The sequence below is a fragment of the Triturus cristatus genome, chromosome 7, assembly GCF_964204655.1.
Source record: "Triturus cristatus chromosome 7, aTriCri1.1, whole genome shotgun sequence".
NCBI classification, from domain to species: domain Eukaryota; kingdom Metazoa; phylum Chordata; class Amphibia; order Caudata; family Salamandridae; genus Triturus; species Triturus cristatus.
This window is the reverse complement of record NC_140590.1, coordinates 317,904,385-317,923,798: the sequence shown is the minus strand read 5'-3', so window position 1 is coordinate 317,923,798 and position 19,414 is coordinate 317,904,385. Positions and strand designations below refer to the sequence as shown.

At 50.8% G+C, this 19,414-nt stretch overlaps 1 protein-coding gene across 6 annotated transcripts in view; it reads right to left on the bottom strand.

Annotated features, from left to right (window-relative positions):
• Positions 1–355: 355 nt before the first annotated feature.
• PPP6R1 (protein phosphatase 6 regulatory subunit 1) overlaps positions 356–19,414 on the bottom strand; it is a 1,096,922-nt gene continuing 1,077,863 nt past the window's right edge. For all 6 annotated transcript variants that reach the window (XM_085616386.1, XM_085616383.1, XM_085616382.1 and 3 more), the window contains one exon: positions 356–748. In XM_085616386.1, the coding sequence (XP_085472512.1) occupies positions 745–748 (4 nt within the window). In that variant the 3' untranslated portion in view covers positions 356–744. The remainder of the gene's footprint in view (positions 749–19,414) is intronic.

Sequence of the window (19,414 nt, the reverse complement as noted above, 5' to 3'; positions counted from 1 at the left end):
TTGCACAATTGGGAAGGCACAAGTTCCATCATAGGAAAAAGGGCAATTAAAAGAATATAATGTTTAGGAATGATACAAACAGCGTTAATTTAACAAGAATAGACCGCCCTCCTTCCTGCAGGCAACCGACCACTTTTCTTTCGCTTTTTCTGCAGCTTGACACTTGTTCCACATGAAGAGGAGGACATCAGATGCTCTTCGCTCCTTCTCAAGTAATCACAACGAGCATTAACAGGGAAGGTATCAAAGTTCCTTAAGTCTTGTTTGGTTTTTTTGTGCTTAAGTAATCCCAAGCGGTGTTTCATCAGCGTGTCACCCTATAGATTTGTGTCTGCTCAAAAAAATATAATTTATCATCTTTCAACATTTTTATTAGTGCTGCTTGTTTGATAGATATATATTTATATATATATATTTATATGAATTTTTTTCTTCGAAGATTCCCACAGAGCTTCAAGTGAGGCCTAAAAATAGGAACTTTTACACAAGGACCTTGTCCTGGTGCAGATTCTGTATGTAATCTCGTAGCCACAGTTTGGTATCACTGGTTCATATTTTCTTTTGGTTCATTTTTTTTGCTGCTGCTGTTGAATTGTCCAGTTTCCTTTTCTCCCACGCAAAGGAGAGTGAGAGACCGGCCCTCTTACCCTCCCGAGCATCGTTCTGATTCGGAACAGTACAGACAGGAGATGGACTGGCAACGCTTTCCCAACTTAGCAGCTCGCTCTGCAATTTTTTTAGGATTTATCTACCAAGGGAAAGAAAGTTATAGGTTATTAGTGATTTCAGATTTTGCTCAGTGTAATAAGACGGTCATACATATTTCCAGGAAATATTGAATTAAGTGGAAAAGTTACTTACTTACCTTGAGAAATAGTTCTCCAACGCAGGCATCTGCTGTACAATCACATGGTTGAGAACAAAGTTCCAGCACAGAAGTTAATGGTCAAAGAAAGGAAGAAAAAGGTACTTACCTGCGGAAGCCCTCTTTCTAGTGGATATTCTATGTACCTGCAGATTCCTCACCTCCAGAACAAACCTCAGACATCAGACTGGACCTGGAAAACTTCACAGCTATTAAGTCACCTGTAGAGGGCATTGGACCTAGTCGACATGGAAGTAACATCAAGTGATGCCACTGAGGCCATAAAGGGACTACCTTGGCACACAGACATCAGTTCCCATCTATTTATTCCAAGTCTTTGAGGTTAGAGGGCAGAATGACATCCATGAAGGAATTGAACCTTTATATCTTTCCTCTCATCTTTGCACTACAGCAGCTGGAGGTCACCGTCTATAATTACGCGGATGACCTCCAGCTCATCTTTGATCTGTCCCCTTCTCCTCTCTCGGCCTCTAATTTCCAGTCAACTATGACATTTATCAGGGACTGGATGAACCACAACCACCTTAAGCTGAACCCGGATAAAACCGAGTTGGTTCTCACTGGTGGTTCGTCCAGTCCCTGGAACTCTCTCTTCTGGCCCCCCTTCCTTGGCTCTGCACCGACCCCCTCCACCACGGTCAAAACCCTTGGTGTCAAAATAAACAGCCAACTCACCCTCCATTCACAAATCAGTTCTGTGGTGTCCTCCTGCTTCCTCTCTCTCCGCACTATCCGCACTGTCTCCCGCTTCTTTTCCCCCCAAGCACTTAAGATCATTATGGCCGCACTTGTGATATCGAAACTGGACTACGCTAACGCTCTTTACCACGGTATCCCCGCATACAGTCTGCGTAGACTCCAGACCGTCCAGAACCAAGCAGCCCGGCTGGTGTACGGTCTCCCTCGGTATCACCACTCCACCCCTCTTCTCAGGGAGCTTTACTGGCTCCCTATAAAGGAACGGGCCCTATTCAAGATCGGCTGCATGGTCTTCCAGGCCCGCCAGGGCACTGCCCCCGTCTTCATTTCCTCACTAATCAAGTCTTATGTACCCGTAAGAGAACTTCGGTCTTCCTCCAAGTCCCTCCTTCAGATCCCTCGCTTCACTCGCAAAAAGTGGGGCGGGGCTAATTTCTCCACCCTGGCTCCAACCTTCTGGAATTCACTCCCTGACCATCTCCGCTCTGCCACTCAGTATCTCCCCTTTCGTAGAGATCTGAAAACGTTCCTCTTCAGCCAGGCTTTCCTCACTTAAACTCCCTCAAAATTCCCCTCACCTCTCCCGGGTCTTTCCCCCTCAGTTGCCGATCTCCCCAGCGCCAAGAAACCGCAAGGTGTATGTTGCGCTCTAGAAGTATTTTAAATTAGAAATTATGAAGGAATTGAAGTACCAAAATGTGTGTCATGGGATCTTATTAACTTTCTCTACAACTCATCCTTCAAACGGGGAGGTGGGCAGGTCAGTTTGGAGTCTGCCAGTAGAAAGAGTATCCACCAGAAAGATAGTTACCACAATGAAGTAACTTTTTCATCTCATGAAAATTTCTAGCTGCAGAATCCTCACCTGTATAACAGATTTCACAGTAATACCCTATGCTGGAGGAGGGTTGATGGATGATTAGACAAGGAAATCCTGTAAGACGGACCTGGCAAATTGTCCATCCCTGCGCACCTCCAAATCCAAACAATGTTTCTTCAAGGTGTACAAGGAAGCCAACGTCATTGCCTTACAGATGTCTGCAGTCAGGGATTCTCCAGTGAGTGCAGAAGTGGTGAATTTGGCATTGTGGAATGGTCTCTGATCCAGTCAGGAACCTCTTTCTTGGCTAAGGTGTAGCAGGTCATGAGGCAGAGGGTGATTAACTGAGAGTCCTGTTTTGTACCACCTCATCTTTTTTGGCACTACAGAAGCTGACACAGAATTGGTCCGCTGACCTAATATCCTTGATGCAGGCCAGATAGTAATTAACCACCGGCAGAAGATCCAGTCACTGCAATCTTTCCTCCTTTTTTTGTCTCATCTAGGCAGCACTTGCGCCCTCTCTTCGAGCCATGCAGTATCTAGGATATGGGCTTTAAAAAAACGCCCATCTTTTTCATTGGTTCCTGTTGCTGTGCTTTAGGAAGGCTGGCTTTTCATTGGTGAATACACTTAGTAGTCCCTCCTTTTGAAATTTCGTATCCTTCCACGAGGATTGGCCCTCTTACAAGTGTTCTTACTGTTCAGTTTATTTAAACTTAAAGAGAACTATTTTTTTAGTTGGCCTGCCTCTTTGCTATTCTGTTTACTTCTACAATTAAACTTTTGCCGTCGGTTTATCTCCCAGTGCCTTCCCCTCACCCCTCCAAGGCCACTGCTCGTTTTCTCCTTTGTTTAATTTAAGCTTCATTTGCACTGCAGTGACCACATTTAACCACGTTTGTTTGTTTACTGCTCATGTTGACAGTGCATGTTTTACAACTTTCATTTCATCTCGTGTTTACCAACCCGGCCTGCAACAGTGCACATTTTCTTTCACTTTGTTGCTGCTTTACCTTCCACCAACATTTTATTTTTTTCAGTGACTTATTAGCGTTAACTTTAAAGTATTGGAGCACTTTACATGAGCGCCAGTTAAATTGTTTTGCACAGGCAAACTGAGTGATTTGCCCAGAATCGGATGTTTAGCCGCCACAGAGACTCGAACCCTGTTCCTCCAATCAAAAGCCGGCAGCTCTGGCCGCTACGCCACAAGCTCTTGCCTTCTCCATGTAGCTGCTTTTAAAATCTCCTCCCATGCAAACATTTCTCTCTGTTGTAGACCCCGTTTGCGTACCAACCCTCCAAACTTGTTTAATTGTGAATTGTTATATACAGCTAACACAAATACATTGGTGTTTCCGCATTTCCACAATAAAATATTATGTCACGCAACTGCGAGCTTCACCAGTCATTCAAATTACAGTGTCCATACACATTATTTGTCAGTGGTGCTGCCCATAGAAATGGACTCTATCAGTTCAGTAATTAGCTCAGTCTCGTGCAGCTCTCCGAAGGTGACCAAAGGCAAGAAAAAGTCAGGATTGTCCTGATTAGGTCTAACTTCTGCCGCCAATCAGCCAGTTAAACAGCTGCGGAAAGCCATCAGCACAAACAGCTTTAAAGAGTTAACTTCAGTCTGCAGAGGGTCATGCCTGGAAGTGGGAGAAATGGCATGTAGCCCTGGAAGACGGCACCTGTAAACAGGCAGTTTAAGACCAGCAGCCTGACACCACGATTTGGCTGTGCACCCTTGCCTCTAGTCAGGGCCTTGTTTGAAGAGACACCTATCTGTTACTGTGACTCGAGCTCTGCTTACAGGGACTGCAGCATCATAATGCCTTCGTTTGATAAAGAGTAAGCTGTGCTGACCCCATCAAGTTATTGGATGCTGCAGCGGGCATCGAGCTCAGGGGGTGGGTATCACTTTCTTGGCAGACTCAATCCAGTGCCTATGGAGAAGGTAACAAAGGTACATGCGGTGCAAAGCACCCATCACAGTGTACAACTGGTATTCCAATCCTAGTAGACAACAGATGTTTTTTTTAATTCCATTCCTATACCGTTTTCTGTAAAATGCACCTTTCACAAAGGCAAGTTGGCTAACCAAGGTATTCAAAACCCTGATCCGGAAAAATTTGCACAAAGATAGAATACATATTATGCATGCAAATGTAGTGCTTCAAAAAGATTGTTGTGTATAGTATTCTACCATTCTTTATTAAGTATACACAATTGACCTCCCTTCTTTTATGATCAAATAGTAGGTATATTTTCTTGTTTTCAAAGGCTGGGCGTGGGATTCAAACATACAGATCTAAATTTTAAGCAAACACCACTTGGAAACTGGGCATAAAAAAGGGAAAGCCAAAAATACGTTGCCAAGAATGCAAGTAATTGATGCCAATTATTTTTGGTCCGCATACCACAACCTTTTCGGCCAATCCGGGGCTATGAAAATAACTTGGACTCGGTCTTGGCAAATATTCCTGAGAGCTCTAGGAATCAAGGGTATTTGGGAAGTAACGGGGGTGGCCACTGAGCATTTTAAAAGGCGGTAAATTAAATAAGTCAACTAAGGAGTGCCCAACGAATGAAGATGTCTTGGACTACTTCCAGCAGGATGCCACTTATGGTCAACAAGGTAATGCAGGCTCTGGTTGTCGGCTCTCACATTCAAGGACCATGCTAGGTGATTGGCAGTGAGCCAGATGCCTGGGAGGTGTGCTCAAGACCTCGGTCTCAATGCTCCCAGGCAAAGGAGGGGAGACTCTACTCTCCCTTACATTCCAGTCATGTTGACTGTCAAGATCTGGACGGACCTATCTACGATGGAGGGGAGGAAGGCCTTGAGTGCCAGCCAAATCACCTGCAATTTTCTGGAGACCGGAGGACCCGGATCTCCAGATCCTCCATACGAGCTCCCCACCCTAGAGTGACGGCATCCGTTACTACTGTAGCTTTGGCTGGAGGGGGAGTGAAGGCCATCCCACAAGAAAGGTTTGCCTCTTTCCCACACCAAGCCACTCCCACTGCAGTGCTGGAGGCGATCAAAATGGAGTGACCGGCCACCACCATACTGAAGCCACTGGAGCAACTGAAGGGCCCTCATAGGCCAATGTGCATGTGTGACTACGAGGATGCAGCAAGCTAGCAAACCTATCAATCATAAGACTCTGAGGACCTGGAAAGAAGAGACAATCTCCTAGATGTCTCTAACTCCATGTGGTGGAGGAAAGGTGCGAAGAAGGATGGTGTCAGATACCGATTCTATTAACTGGAGTCGTTGGGAGGGCCACGGGTGAGATTTGGGCTCGCTGATCAAAAAGCCTAGGCTAAACAGCAGAGATGCGGTCAACTGCAGATGGCGCTGCACCACATCCAGCAAGCTGGCTTTCAGGAGCCAGTCATCAGCTACGAGAAAATGAGGAAGCTTGACTGTCTTAAATGCGCTGCAACCACTGCTATTACCTTTGTGAAGACTTGAGGTGCCGATGTAAAGCCAAAGAGAAGCGTCACAAATTGGTTGTGTTTAGAACCCACCATAAATTGGAAGTACTTCCTGTGTGATTACAGGATAGGGATGCGGAAGTACGCATCCTGCAGGTCGAGTGACACCATCCAGTCTCCAAGCTACAACACCATTAGAATTTGGGCTAGGATCAGCATCTTTAACTTCTCCCTTTAGAGAAAGAAGTTCAGGTCCCTGAGGTCCAGGATCAGACAGAGACCGCCGTCCTTCGTGGGCACCAGGAAGTAACATACGTAAAAACCTTGGCCCTTTTCTTTCTCTGGCAAAAAATTCACCGCACCTTTGAGAAGAGCTGCTACCTTCTGCTGTATAAAGGCCAAATTGTCTGAAGGTGGGAAGAGGGTGGGGGCAGAAAGGGTGGCGGAACCTGAAGGAAAGGAAGGGTGTAGCTCTTTATATAATTTGAAGTGCCCTATGGTCCAAAGTAATGGACTTCCAGGTCGAAAGAAAGTGAAACACCAGCCCTCCCATAGGCTTCATGTGGAGTTGGGGATGGAAACTAGACCGGATTTCCTAGTGGAGCAGGGGAGGAGGAATGTTGCAAGGTGGATCTGCAGCCCTTACCTCTGCTGGGGCCTTTGTACAGCCTGGTGAGAAGGTTAGGCTATTGATGAAGTGTCAGTTGGTATTGTCTGCATCAACAGCGGCAACATTAATTGTTTTCTTTGGTCGAAAGCAGAAACTGTAGAACTAGTGATCTGGCTGCTCCACAGCAGAGTCTACTTTATACTCCAAGGTCCCCTGCACACGCAAGCGGTGCATAGAATTAAGTTAGTACAGTAATGAGTGTAGGAAAGAAAAACACTGTTCATCCACTGCTCTGTGTGGTTACAGGATTTATTGTCCTTGTTGTGTGTTCCTTGGTACAGAGTCTTAGCCTAGCCAAAACATGTTTTGTAGCTACCATGAAGTACACAGCGACTTCTTCAAAGCTAAATTGCTAGGATTACGGTCCTTATATGCGGTTGTACTTACGTCCCGAAAGTAAATAGTAGTAGATGATTTCAAAGATAACAGACCAGAATTCCATTTAATTAAAGTATCCTCCTGAAGCAGATTCTATATTCTGTGATGTAGATGAGTATTCAGAACATGCAGCTACTAATTATTGTGAGACCCTATTTGTAGGGTTATGATTGTCAGCCAGCTTTGATTGCGTTACCGCTGGTCACCCGATCCAGTGAAGCAACTGGTGAAGTCTCCTGCGTGTGAGAGGGACGGCGAGTTCTTGGTCTGTGGTTTACCACAATCTAGGGAGAGGGGTGATTCTCCCTACACTTTTACACCGCACTTATGCCTAAGTTTACCCTATAATATTTGCGTACCGCCTTAGAGCGCCATCACCCCACTAGAACAGCCACCGGGCATGCTGTGTCTAGAGCCTACTTTATCTCCAATAGAAAAACCCAATGAAAAGGAAGATCCATCAAGTTGGCTAGGACATCAGAGGATAAGTTCGCAGCCAAGCATAATGACGAATGTTAACCAAATACCAAATCTGTAGTGCCTAAGTCCAGATTTAATAATGTGTCAAGAATTGTTCTGACTGTCCAAGATATGTTCTTGGAAACAGTCTCTCATATCAGGTGGGACATGGGGCAAGATCATTTGGGCCTTGTCCCACAAGGAATGATTTTTTTACATATTAGAGCAGTGCACATGAACAAAAAAGAGCTTATTCAGTCCTTTTATATTTCTTTCAGACCTTTATTATCACATTTACCCACGATTTCAAAACAAAGGGGGCCGCCAACGCGTTATGTTACGTTCGACGAGTAGCCAAGAGAACTTCTTCAGGGCTCTTTAAATTACACAGGCAGACTTAATAGCCTTCCGTATAAGTCATATTAAAAGCTGGGCCAAGTAGGTTCAATTGCCCGAAGTTTATCTTCAAAAGAACACAGTATCAAGGCAACTCAATTAACAATAGTAGAATAATAAAAGAACAAAAAGGATAAATGCCTTAAATCCCCAGTGGGATGATCTCCGCCTTAATACGCGGTCACCTCTGCATCCAAGCCAACACCATCCACGAGTAATAAAGGCACGATTATATTGAGCCAGAAGACAATTGGCGTTCATTGATTTCAAGGCCATACTCGGAGGGAGCTGTCGGAAAGGCATCACCAAAATGAATCCCCAAACAGGATGCTTGGATGACGAGGCTCTCTGGCATAAGGTATGCAGGGTGGAACGTTGGATCATCAGGAGTCTGTCGATAACTATCCACGAGCCGGGGTGGGATAGGTTTGTTTTCTCCCAAGCAGATTGCTAAGAAGCAGCCCCCGGAGGGTTACAAGCCCATTACACCATGGGAAGGCTGCGCAAAGATGGTATGGCTTGGGTATCTATTCAAAGGTAGGGAATCTGCAGCTAGAAGTCTTGATCAGATGTACAAGTTACATACCTTCTGTTATGCATGATCTGTTAAAGACAATATCTAGCTGCAGATTCCTTATAGACCCACCCATGCCTCCCTGCTCTATGGACTCATTTGTTAGGGCTAGGGTTGTTCCCTTTTTCAGAGCCATAGTTCTGGCACACACTCAAGTCAGTCACTTCATGGCTCTGCGCTTCTGGCGTGGAAAAGTGAAAAGTACTGACATCCCTGTGTGCCATGCCTGCAACCGACTGCCTGGGTCTAGGTAAGTCACCCCTCTAGCAGGGTGCACTAGCTCCCAGGTGAGGGTACAGTTGCATGAGCACTGTACCCCTACAGCGTCTAATTCAATTCTTAGACATTGTTAAGTGCAGTAAAGCCATAAGGAGTACAAGATCTGGGAGTTGGTCATTACGAACTCCACAGCTCCATAGTGGCTTCACTGAAACCTTGGAGGTTTGGTAGCAAACTTCTCAGCACATTAAACCCATACTGTTTTCGGTACATGAAATGCATCCAGAGGGCATCTTAGAGTTGCCTCCTTAACAACCACCAGCCGTGGTGTGGTTCCTGAATGGGTGTCTGCCATTTGCCACCACCAGACAGGTTTCTGGACCCTTGGTAGAGGGGCCACCTCTCTCTAGGCCCCAGAAACAAAGCCTATCCTGGGTAGAGGTGTCATGTCTCCTCCCCCAGGATGTGCTGGATACACGAAAAGGAAGCTTCAAAGGGCTGCCGTCTCTGCAAGCTGTCCAATCAATCACACAATTTGTGAAGCGCGCTACATACCCGTGAGAGTTTCAAGGCGCTGGCAGGGGGGGGGGGGGGGGGAGCTGCTATTGGTCGAAGAGCCAGGTCTTGAGTTGTCTCCTGAAGGTCAGCAGGTCTTCGGTCTGTCGCAGGTAGAGGGGAAGGGTGTTCCAGGTCTTGGCGGCGCGATGGGAAGGACCTGGTGGTTCTCCGGATGCGTGGGACCGTGGCCAGGGCGTGGTCAGCGGAGCGGAGATTCCTGTTGGGTACGTAGAAGGAGAGTCGATTGTTGAGATAGGCTTGGCCGGTTTTGTGGAGTGCTTTGTGTGCTTGGATCAGGAGTTTGAAGGGGATTCTTTTGTCGACGGGGAGCCAGTGCAGGTTCCTCAGGTGGGGGGTGATGGGGTCGCGGCGTGGGACGTCGAGGATCAGGCGTGCGGAGGCATTCTGGATTCTCTGTAGTCTGCTGATGAGCTTGGACGAGGCTCCGGCGTAGAAGGCGTTTCCGTAGTCGAGTCTGCTGCTGACAAGGGCCTGGGTGACTGTTCTCCTCGTGTTGGTCGGGATCCATTTGTAGATCTTGCGGAGCATGCGGAGGGTGTTGAAACAGGTGGAGGAGACTGCGTTGACTTGTTTGGTCATGGAGAGTTTTGAGTAGAGGATGACTCCCAGGTTGCGTGCGTGGTCGGTGGGGGCCGGGGGGGACAGCAGTGATGTGGGCCACCAGGAGGGGTGGGATCTGAGGATGAGGATTTCCGTTTTGTCTGTGTTCAGTTTGAGGCGGCTGTCGTCCATCCAGTCGGTGACGGCCTTCATTCCCTGGTGGAGGTTGGATTTGGCGGTGAGGGTGTCCTTAGTGAGGGAGAGGATTAGCTGAGTGTCGTCGGCGTAGGAGATTATGTTGAGGTCGTGCTGTCGGGCGATGCGTGCTAGTGGTGCCATGTAGACGTTGAACAGGGTCAGGCTGGGGAAGGATCCTTGAGGGACGCCACAGATGATCTCGGAGGCCTTGGATCGAAACGGGGGGAGGCGGAATCTCTGCGTTCTGCCGGAGAGGAAGGAGGTGGTCCAGTCCAGAGCCTTGTTACGGATCCCTGCATCGTGAAAGCGTGTGCGTAGTGTGAGGTGGGAGACTGTGTCGAAGTCGGAGGAGAGGTCCAAGAGGATGAGGGCCACCGTCTTGCCGTTGTCCAGCAGGATCCTGATGTCGTCTGAGGCGGCGATGAGGGCGGTCTCGGTGCTGTGGTTGCTGCGGAATCCTGATTGGGACGAGTCAAGGATGTTGTTGTCTTCGAGGTGCCGGGTGAGCTGGGTGTTTACTATCTTCTTGATTACCTGAGCTGGGAACGGAAGCAGGGAGATGGGCCGGAAGTTCTTGAGGTCGCTCGGGTCCGCCTTGGGTTTCTTCAGTAGGGCGTTTGTTTATCTCTGCGTGCTTCCCGATCTCAGGGAAGGTGGCGGTCTCGAAGGAGAGGTTGATGATTTTGTGCAGGTGGGGAGCGATGGACTTGCTGGCTTTGTTTAAGATGTGGTGCGGGAGAGGGTCGGATGGGGTTCCGGAGTGGACTGTTCCCATGGTCTTGATTGTGTCCTCGATGCTCACGTTGGCCCAGGTTGTCAGGGTGTCATGGGCGGTGGGGTGTGGTCAGTAGGGGTCGTCCGGGGTCTGAAGCGGTCATGGATGTTGGTGATTTTCCGGTGAAAGAAGGTGGCGAGGGAGTCGCACAGGGCTTGGCGATGGTGGGATGTCGTTCGCGTTGGAGCTGGGGTTGGAGAGTTCCTTCACGATGGTGAAGAGCTCCTTGCTGTTGTGTGCGTTGTTGTCAAGACGGTCTGTGAAGGAGGTTCTTTTGGCGGACCGGATGAGGTGGTGGTGGTTGCGGATGGCGTCTTTGTGGGCAGTGCAGCTGTCTGGTGTCTTTTCGTTGTGCCATATGTTTTCCAGTTTTCTGCAGGTACGTTTGGAGTTGAGGAGTTCCGGGGTGAACCAGCGGACTCTTCTGCTGGTGTCTGCGTTGGTGGGGCTTTTCAGAGGAGCGATGGTGTTGGCGCAGTCGTTCATCCAGCGTTCAAGGGCGAGTGCCCCTTCATCGGGGTTGGTTGGGGTCGTCGGGGGGTTGAGTGCGAGGTTTGTCTGTAGTTGTTCTTCAGTGATTTTGCCCAAGCGGCGGCGGGGGGTCTGTAGGGTGCGGTGGTGTGTGTGTGGTTTTCGGAAGGAGAAGTGGATGCAGTGGTGGTCTGTCCAGGTGAGTTCGGAGGCGTGGCTGAAGGTGATGTGGGGGCTTGAGGAGAAGATGACATCTAGTGTGTGGCCGGCGTTGTGGGTCGGAGTTGTGACGCACTGTTTCAGTCCGAGGTTGGCGAGATTGTCTATCAGGGTGGAGGATGCCTTTTGCTGCCCCCAGCAACTGGCTCACACTAGTTCTGACCCCCACTTTGGGCAGGAGATTCGGTGGGAAACCCAAGTTAGGAGGAGAGGTATTCCCACCTTTGCCAACCGCACCCCTCAGGTTGGAGAGGTGAGGTGAAGCACACAGATCAGTCCCTCCATCGGACCCAGCCAATTAGAGAGAGGATCCTGCCCCCTCCCACTGGGCATAATAGGCGGTGTACTCATCCCAAGTAAGGGACCTATTGGTCCCGACCTGCACACCCATGTAATATCCCTAAATATAGTATTTAATGAAACCCTGCACCTTGCTTCCCTAGATTCCTACAACCTCCTACAAAGGATGGAAGAAGTCGCACAGCAAAGGAGACTGTCGAAAAGAACTGACTTGCCCCGCGGCCAGCGACCTCCAAAACCCGTGGGAGGACTGACTGCATTCAACAAAGACCGGATCTCTTGCGAACAGCAGCTCTGTTCAAAAGAAAATTCAAAGACAGACTCTGAGCCTACTGAGGACAAAGAAACTAGATACCTGCAACCACCATTGCACTAGTCGCCTATGGCCCTAGTCCAGGTGGTCCACTGGTCCCAGCGAGGTCCCCCAGTCAGGCCACCATGGGCTGACCCCGTAAAGGACTCTCAGACATCACCTGCGGCCTCTGCACAGAGCCGACCACCCCAAACCGCGAGTTGCTCGGTAGGGTAAAATTTAACCCCAAAAGGCACCCCTGCATCTGTCCATTTTGCACCCTGGAGAAGAGTATCTGAGATGTACCTATGTCCCTGAGCCCTCTAACTTACTTGCCCTGCTGTTGGTTCCTCCCAGAAGACTTCCTGGACTGAAAATGCAGCCAAAATCCCAAACTGGCAGCCTCCATAGGAGTGCACTGGGTTCCTGACCTCTACTAGGCTCTCTGCACCCAGTTGCCCCAGCGCCGCTGGTGGTGTGGACTTGATGCCAACTTGAGACCTCCTTTGCCCTGACTTTAACTCTAGGAGCTTGGCTCCCAAGACATCTAGCCGCAGATTCCTTAACTGTTGAATTAAATACCATAGCTATACTCACCCAGAAGAGGGTCTGCGAACTAATCCTACAAAAGGTCTCAGAGAAAACTAGCCAGTCGAAATTAATGATAGACCAGATGTTCATAGGAATTAGAAGAAAAGAGCATGAGCTCCTAAAAAAAACTGTGGCAAAGACCACAGGCAATGTAAATTAAAACAACCCTACAGCCACAGAAATAAACATGCCTCATGGGCAGATGAAAAACATTGTCAGAAGACAACAGTCAACAGATGGATTGTAGTACATGACCCTAAGGGGTTAAATGAATGCACAAGTTACTACTTGTGTAACGATATATATCTGTAAGAGACATTAGTTAGTGATATATTTCTTACCTTAGAATATCCTCAGGCGTCAGACTGGATCCAGAAAGTTTTTGTAGCAGTACATGCAAGAAACGGACCACAGTTGCCATGAAACTAGGGCCCTAAAAAGGGGGATGACCTTAACCCTAGAAATCAGTTCACAGAACGGGGAGGATGGGTGGGGCGGTAAGGAATCTATCACTAACTTATGTCTCTTACAGAAATATCGTTACACAAGTAGTAACTTGTGCATCTGAAAGAAAGAGACACGTTAGTGATAGATTCCTTACCTTAGAATAGATACCCAAGCAATACCAACCCCGGTGGTGGGTCTGGGAATAGATTACATCAGAAAGTCACAGAGAACAGAACGGCCAAAGAAGCAGTCTCTCCGGACCGGACTGTCAAGGCAGTAATGCCTGGTAAAGGTGTGCAGCGAGGCCCACATTGCTGCCTGACAAATGTCCTGAAAGAGGACGCTGCGTCCCAAGGCCGTAGTGGCTGCCGTTGCCCAGGTAGAATGGGCACGCAGCCCCACAGGAGGCTCCTTCTTAGCCAAAGAGTAACAGGCCTTAATGCAGAGAACAACCCACCGAGAGATGGTCCGTTTGTGCAAAGCCCGACCTCTCTTGGCGCCCACGTAGCCAACAAAGAGCTGGTCATTCACCCGGAACTGTCGTGTGCACTGCAGGTAGAACGACAGCGCACGTTTTGGGTCCAGACGGTGGAGCCTCTCTTCCTCTTTCGAAGGATGCGGAGGCGGAAAAAAGGTGGGCAAAGTGATGGTCTGACAAGGGTGTGGCAACCTTTGGCAAAAAAGAAGGACAGGTCCTCAAAACCACCTTATTCGGATGAACAGAAAGGAAAGGAGGTTTGGAAGAAAGAGCCTGGAGCTCACTCACTCTTCTGGCAGAGGTGATAGCAAACAGGAAAGCCGTCTTGAGAGTGAGAAGACGCAAAGGACAGGTATGAAAGGGCTCGAAGGGAGCGCACATCAGATAGGTCAAAACGAGATTCAAGTCCCATTGAGGCATGATGAATGGCACGGGAGGAATCGTGTACGTAATGCCTTTCAGGAAACGGTTAACAATCGGGGACTTAAAGAGAGAAGGCTGATCTGGAAGCCGTAAAAAGGCAGAGATGGCCGAAAGATAACCTTTGATAGTGCCCAGAGCAGAGCCCTGCTGGGCCAAAGAAAGAAGGAACAGAAGGACTTCAGAAAGAGGGCCAGAAAGGGCATCCACAGCCCTAGCTGTGCACCTTGCCACAAACTTGTTCCACCTGCAGGCGTATACCGTCTTAGTGGAGGGACTCCTGGCTGCCAGAATGACATCACAGACTTCGGGAGGAAGATCGAAAGCTGTCAACTGTCGCCGCTCAATCTCCACGCATGGAGGTGGAGGCTGGACAGGTTCAGGTGGAGGACCGTCCCCTGCTGCTGCGACAGAAGATCCTCCCGAAGAAGCAATCGGATCGGGGAATCTATCGCAATGCTGAGTAGCTCAGGATACCAGTATCTTCGCGCCCAATCCGGAGCCACAAGGATGAATTGGGCCCAGTTGCGCCGAATCTTCTTCAGCACTCTGGGCATAAGTGTTATAGGCGGAAAGGCGTACAACAGACCACAACTCCACTCGCGACGAAAAGCGTCGCCGAGCGAGTGCCACCTTGGAAATTCCAATGCACAGAACTGATGACATTGCGCGTTCTCTTCGGTGGCGAATAGATCTAACCAAGGCTCTCCCCCCTGCAGAAAGAGACCTTGCGCCACATCCGAGTTCAGACGCCATTCGTGATCCATCAAGCACCGGCGGCTGAGTTCGTCCACCCTGGCGTTCAGAGAACCTGCCAGGTGTTGAACCACCAAGGTAATGCCTTGATGTTCCAGCCATGTCCAGAGGCGCAGAGCCTCCTGACATAGGGTCCAGGACTCCACCCCGCCCTGTTTGTTGCAATACCACATGGCGGTGGTGTTGTCCGTGAACACCTGCACCACACTTCCCTGGACAGACGGAAGGAATGCCTTCAGTCGCATCGCCCGAAGCTCCAACAGATTGATGTGGAGCCGGGACTCCGCCGGAGACCAGAGACCTCTGATCTCCGCCTCTCCCAAGTGGCCTCCCCATCCCAGGAGGGACGCATTCGTCACCACTGTGTGCTCCGGTTGGGGAAGGGAGAGGGATCTGCCATTGACCCAATCGTGATTCGTGAGCCACCACTGCAATTGCCGCGCAGTGCCCTCCGAGATCTGGACATGATCGGACAGGTTGCCCTGATGCTGCGCCCACTGGAACTTCAGGTCCCACTGCAGAGCCCGCATATGACATGTGTCACCAGCAGGATGCAGGAGGCCATCATGCCCAGAAGCCGGAGGGTCATCCTGACAAACCCGGGATAGAGGCTAAAAGATCGGAATCATAGCCTGAATATCCCGGACTCGCTGCTGGGGAGGATAAACCAGAAACAGCGTTGAATCCAGAACCGCTCCGATGAAGGGGAGCTTCTGAGAGGGACTCAGGTGCGACTTCGGCACGTTGATGGAAATCCCCAGCAAATGCAGGAGGTCGGCCGTAATCTGAAGGTGGTTGACGACTGCCTGGGGCGAGCCTGCCTTCAACAACCAGACGTCGAGGTAGGGGAAGACTGACACCCCCGACCTGGGCAGATGAGCTGCGACCACCGCCATCACCTTCGTGAAGACCCGTGGGGCACTGGTAAGGCCGAAGGGGAGCACGGGACACTGAAAATGCTCGTGGGCTACCGTGAACCGCAGGTAATGCCGGTGGGCCGGCAGGACGGGGGTGTGAAAATTTGCGTTCTGCAAGTCCAACGCTACCATCCAGTCTCCAGGGTCGAGGGCAGCCAAGACCTGAGCCAGAGTCAGCATTTTGAATTTCTCCTTCCGGAGGAAGCGATTGACGTTCCGGAGGTCCAAGATGGGGGCGCAGGCCCCCTTTGTCCTTTTTGGGGACCAGAAAGTAGTGGGAATAACAACCACTCTCTACTTCTGGCCCAGCAACGCACTCAATGGCTCCCTTGGCCAAGAGGGCTGTGACTTCCTGCTGGAGAAGTACCAAGTGATCCCCCGACATGCGGTGGCACCGAGGTGGCATGGCTGGAGGGGAGGCTTGCTTAAGGAACGTGCCTGGGCGCCCCTGCCATGGCCACGAAAGGAACGAAAACCAGGAGTGACCGGGCTCTTTGCAGAAAGACTCAAGGACTTGGCCATGGCTCGCGAGTCCTTAAAACGCTCCAGTGCACTGTCGGCGTTATCGCCAAACAGGCGAGTGCCATCAAAGGGCATGTCCATGAGCGAGCTCTGGACATTGTGCGAGAACCCGGTAGATCGCAACCAGGCGTGGCGACGCGGCGCCACAGTCGTAGAAATCGCCCTACCCAGTGAGTCCGCGGTGTCCAAACCACACCGAATGGCGAACTTAGCCGCATCTTTACCCTCAGCAACAGCTTGGGACAGCACAGGGTGGATCTCCTCAGGACACTGAGGCAACACCTGCACAACTGTATACCACACCGCGTAGGAATAGCGGCCTAATAAGCAAGCGGTGTTCACTGACCGCAGCCCCCAGCTGGCCGAAGAGAACCTCTTACCGAACTGCTCCGGCTTCTTGGAGTCCTTATCCGGCGGGGCCGTGAAAACAGCACTCTGCGATGTCGAGGCTTGGATGACCAGGCTCTCAGGGGTCAGAAAAGCGGGGTCACTAGGCGCCGGGCAGTGACACCTGGCGACATTCTTATCCACAGGGGTCCCTGTGGCTGGCCGCAACCAAGTGCCCAACAAGACGTCAGTGAGGGCGTTGTTAAAGGGCAGCAGGGGCTCCGACGAAGTGGACGCCGTCTGAAGCACCTCAGTGAGGACATTAGTTTTGAGGGCCACCGTAGGAGAATCGAGGTTGAGGACCTCTGCTGCCTGACGGAGCACCATCATGTAGGAGGCACCCTTCTCCATGGTAGGCGGGGAGAGGCAAACCCTGGGTCAGAAGAAACGTCGAGGTCGCCGGCGTCCTTCAAGTTGTCCACCCAGTCCTGCTCGGAGTCACACTGAGGGGCAAGAGGGTTATCGGACCCCTCCCAGTCATCATCCACCTCTGTTGCAGGGGGAACAGACCACGGCAGCAGAGCCGGAGCTGGAGAAGGAACAAACGGCGTTGGCAACGGCGCTGTTCACGGGGCCGGCCGGGGCCGAGCCGGCGCCGTGTCCCAATGCGGATCCCAGGTAGGAACAAAATGGTCCTGGAACCGGGGCAAGGGCGGGACAAACTGCAACCACTGCGGCGCCGGAGGCGGAGCCGAGGGTGGCGCCGGGGCCGGAGCCGGCAGCGCTGGACCTTGTGGCGCCGGTGCCGGAGCCAATGGCACAGGATCCTGTGGCGTCGAAGCTGGATCCGTCGGCGGCCCCACAGAATCCCGACACGGGACTGCGGGGCCCGAAGGCGCACTGGCGGGAGCCCGAAGCCTAAAAAGGCGGTCCAAGGTAGCAAGAAATGTTTGCACCTGTTCGGGAGTCGCCGCTGGGTAAGGCGGTTAGGCCGCGGGACTCCCAGTCTCCAAAGGAGCCGCAGGGGCAGAACCCCTGTCCCCCTTGTCCGCATCCATGGACCGACGAGGGGATGTCGGAGAGCGAACTCGCTTCTTTGACTTCTTTTTATGTCGTCGCTTACCCGAATCCGAGGGCGAAGACTTGGAGCCCGAGGAGCGACGACTGCGGCCCCACGAGCGGCGTTGGGACGAGTGCCGGACCTCCAGCAGCTTCCGGCGCCTCTCCCTCAAGGCCTTCGGGGCCATGGCCCGACAGTCCCGGGAGTCGTGGTCAGTCTCCAGGCAGTAGAGGCAAACATCGTGGGGGTCCGCCATCGACATATTGCGACGGCAGGCCCCACAAGACTTAAATCTAGGCATACCTACGTGCACCAGGAGAAAAAGGGGGGGGGGGACAAAATTCTCAAAAGTGTAGTCAAAAAGTGACTAAGGTACGTGCTCTAACCGGATCTGCACTTGCTGGCGCGGAAAAAGAAAGAACTGACATCAGCGCGCATGGGTGGCGCCTAAGTAGTCTCCATGTGCAAAAACAACAATTGATGGACAGAATGCAGAACAATGTCATACATTCACCCAGTACAGAGATCTGGGCCTAAATCCATCGTTTTTTTGCTCACCATGCCATTCCAGTTTGAACCCAGCCATATGCAAATCAGTCTTGACCCTGTGCCTCATGGGAACAGTCCAGCCCGAACTGCCAAGCCAGGTCCTCCCTGGACTGGAAACAAGCATTCTAGGACCGGTTTCGGGGTTTCACCCCTCTTCAGCCAGGATAGCTTGATTCCAGTGGCATGGAGAGCACGGGACTCACGTCTGAGCATATCCGTCCCACTCGGGGTGACAAATGCAAAAACAACAATTGATGGACAGAATGCAGAACAATGTCATACATTCACCCAGTACAGAGATCTGGGCCTAAATCCATCGTTTTCTTGCTCACCATGCCATTCCAGTTTGAACCCAGCCATATGCAAATCAGTCTTGACCCTGTGCCATGAACTGGGGTGGCAGAGTGGGCTAAAGAACGGTGATGGATCAAACCCAGATCTGTTGACTGGGTGTGAGTGTTTGATTGGTTCTGATGCTCCGTCCATCACCACCCCCTTTTGTACCGCTTTGTTCGCCATAAGTTGGCAGGGTATGCTCAGACGTGAGTCCCTTCCTCACTTTGCCACTGGATTCAAGCAAGCCTGGCTGAAGACGGCTGAAATGCCAGAAACCGGTCCTAGGAAGCTTGTTTCCGGTCTAGGGAAGGCATGGCTTGGCAGTTCGGGCTGGACTGTTCCCATGAGGCACAGGATCAGACTGATTTGCATATGGCCATGTCTGAACTGGGGTGGCAGAGTGGGCTAAAGAACGGTGATGGATCAAACCCAGATCTGTTGACTGGGTGTGAGTGTTTGATTGGTTCTAATGCTCCATCCATCACCACCCCCTTTTGTACCGCTTTGTTCGCCATAAGTTGGCAGGGTATGCTCAGACGTGAGTCCCTTGCTCACTTTGCCACTGGATTCAAGCAAGCCTGGCTGAAGACGGCTGAAATGCCAGAAACCGGTCCTAGGAAGCTTGTTTCCGGTCCAGGGAAGGCATGGCTTGGCAGTTCGGGCTGGACTGTTCGCATGAGGCACAGGGTCAGACTGATTTGCATATGGCCATGTCTGAACTGGGGTGGCAGAGTGGGCTAAAGAACGGTGATGGATCAAACCCAGATCTGTTGACTGGGTGTGAGTGTTTGATTGGTTCTGATGCTCCGTCCATCACCACCCCCTATTGTACCGCTAAGTAGTCTCCTTGACGTCATCTCGGCGCTTACGACGCCAGGGAAATAGGAGAAGATATGGTGCTTCAAGTTTTTAGCTAAAAATTGTGAGGAAACTTATTTTAAGAGAAGGAAATTTCAGACACGAATTGAAGGCACAAAAAAAAAGGCAACTGACATCGGTGTGCAGGGAGGTGCTTTACTGCCTCATTGGCATCGCCTGATGTCACTTCCAGAATTGACCCGGTCCAGTACCTTCTACTGGTGGTTT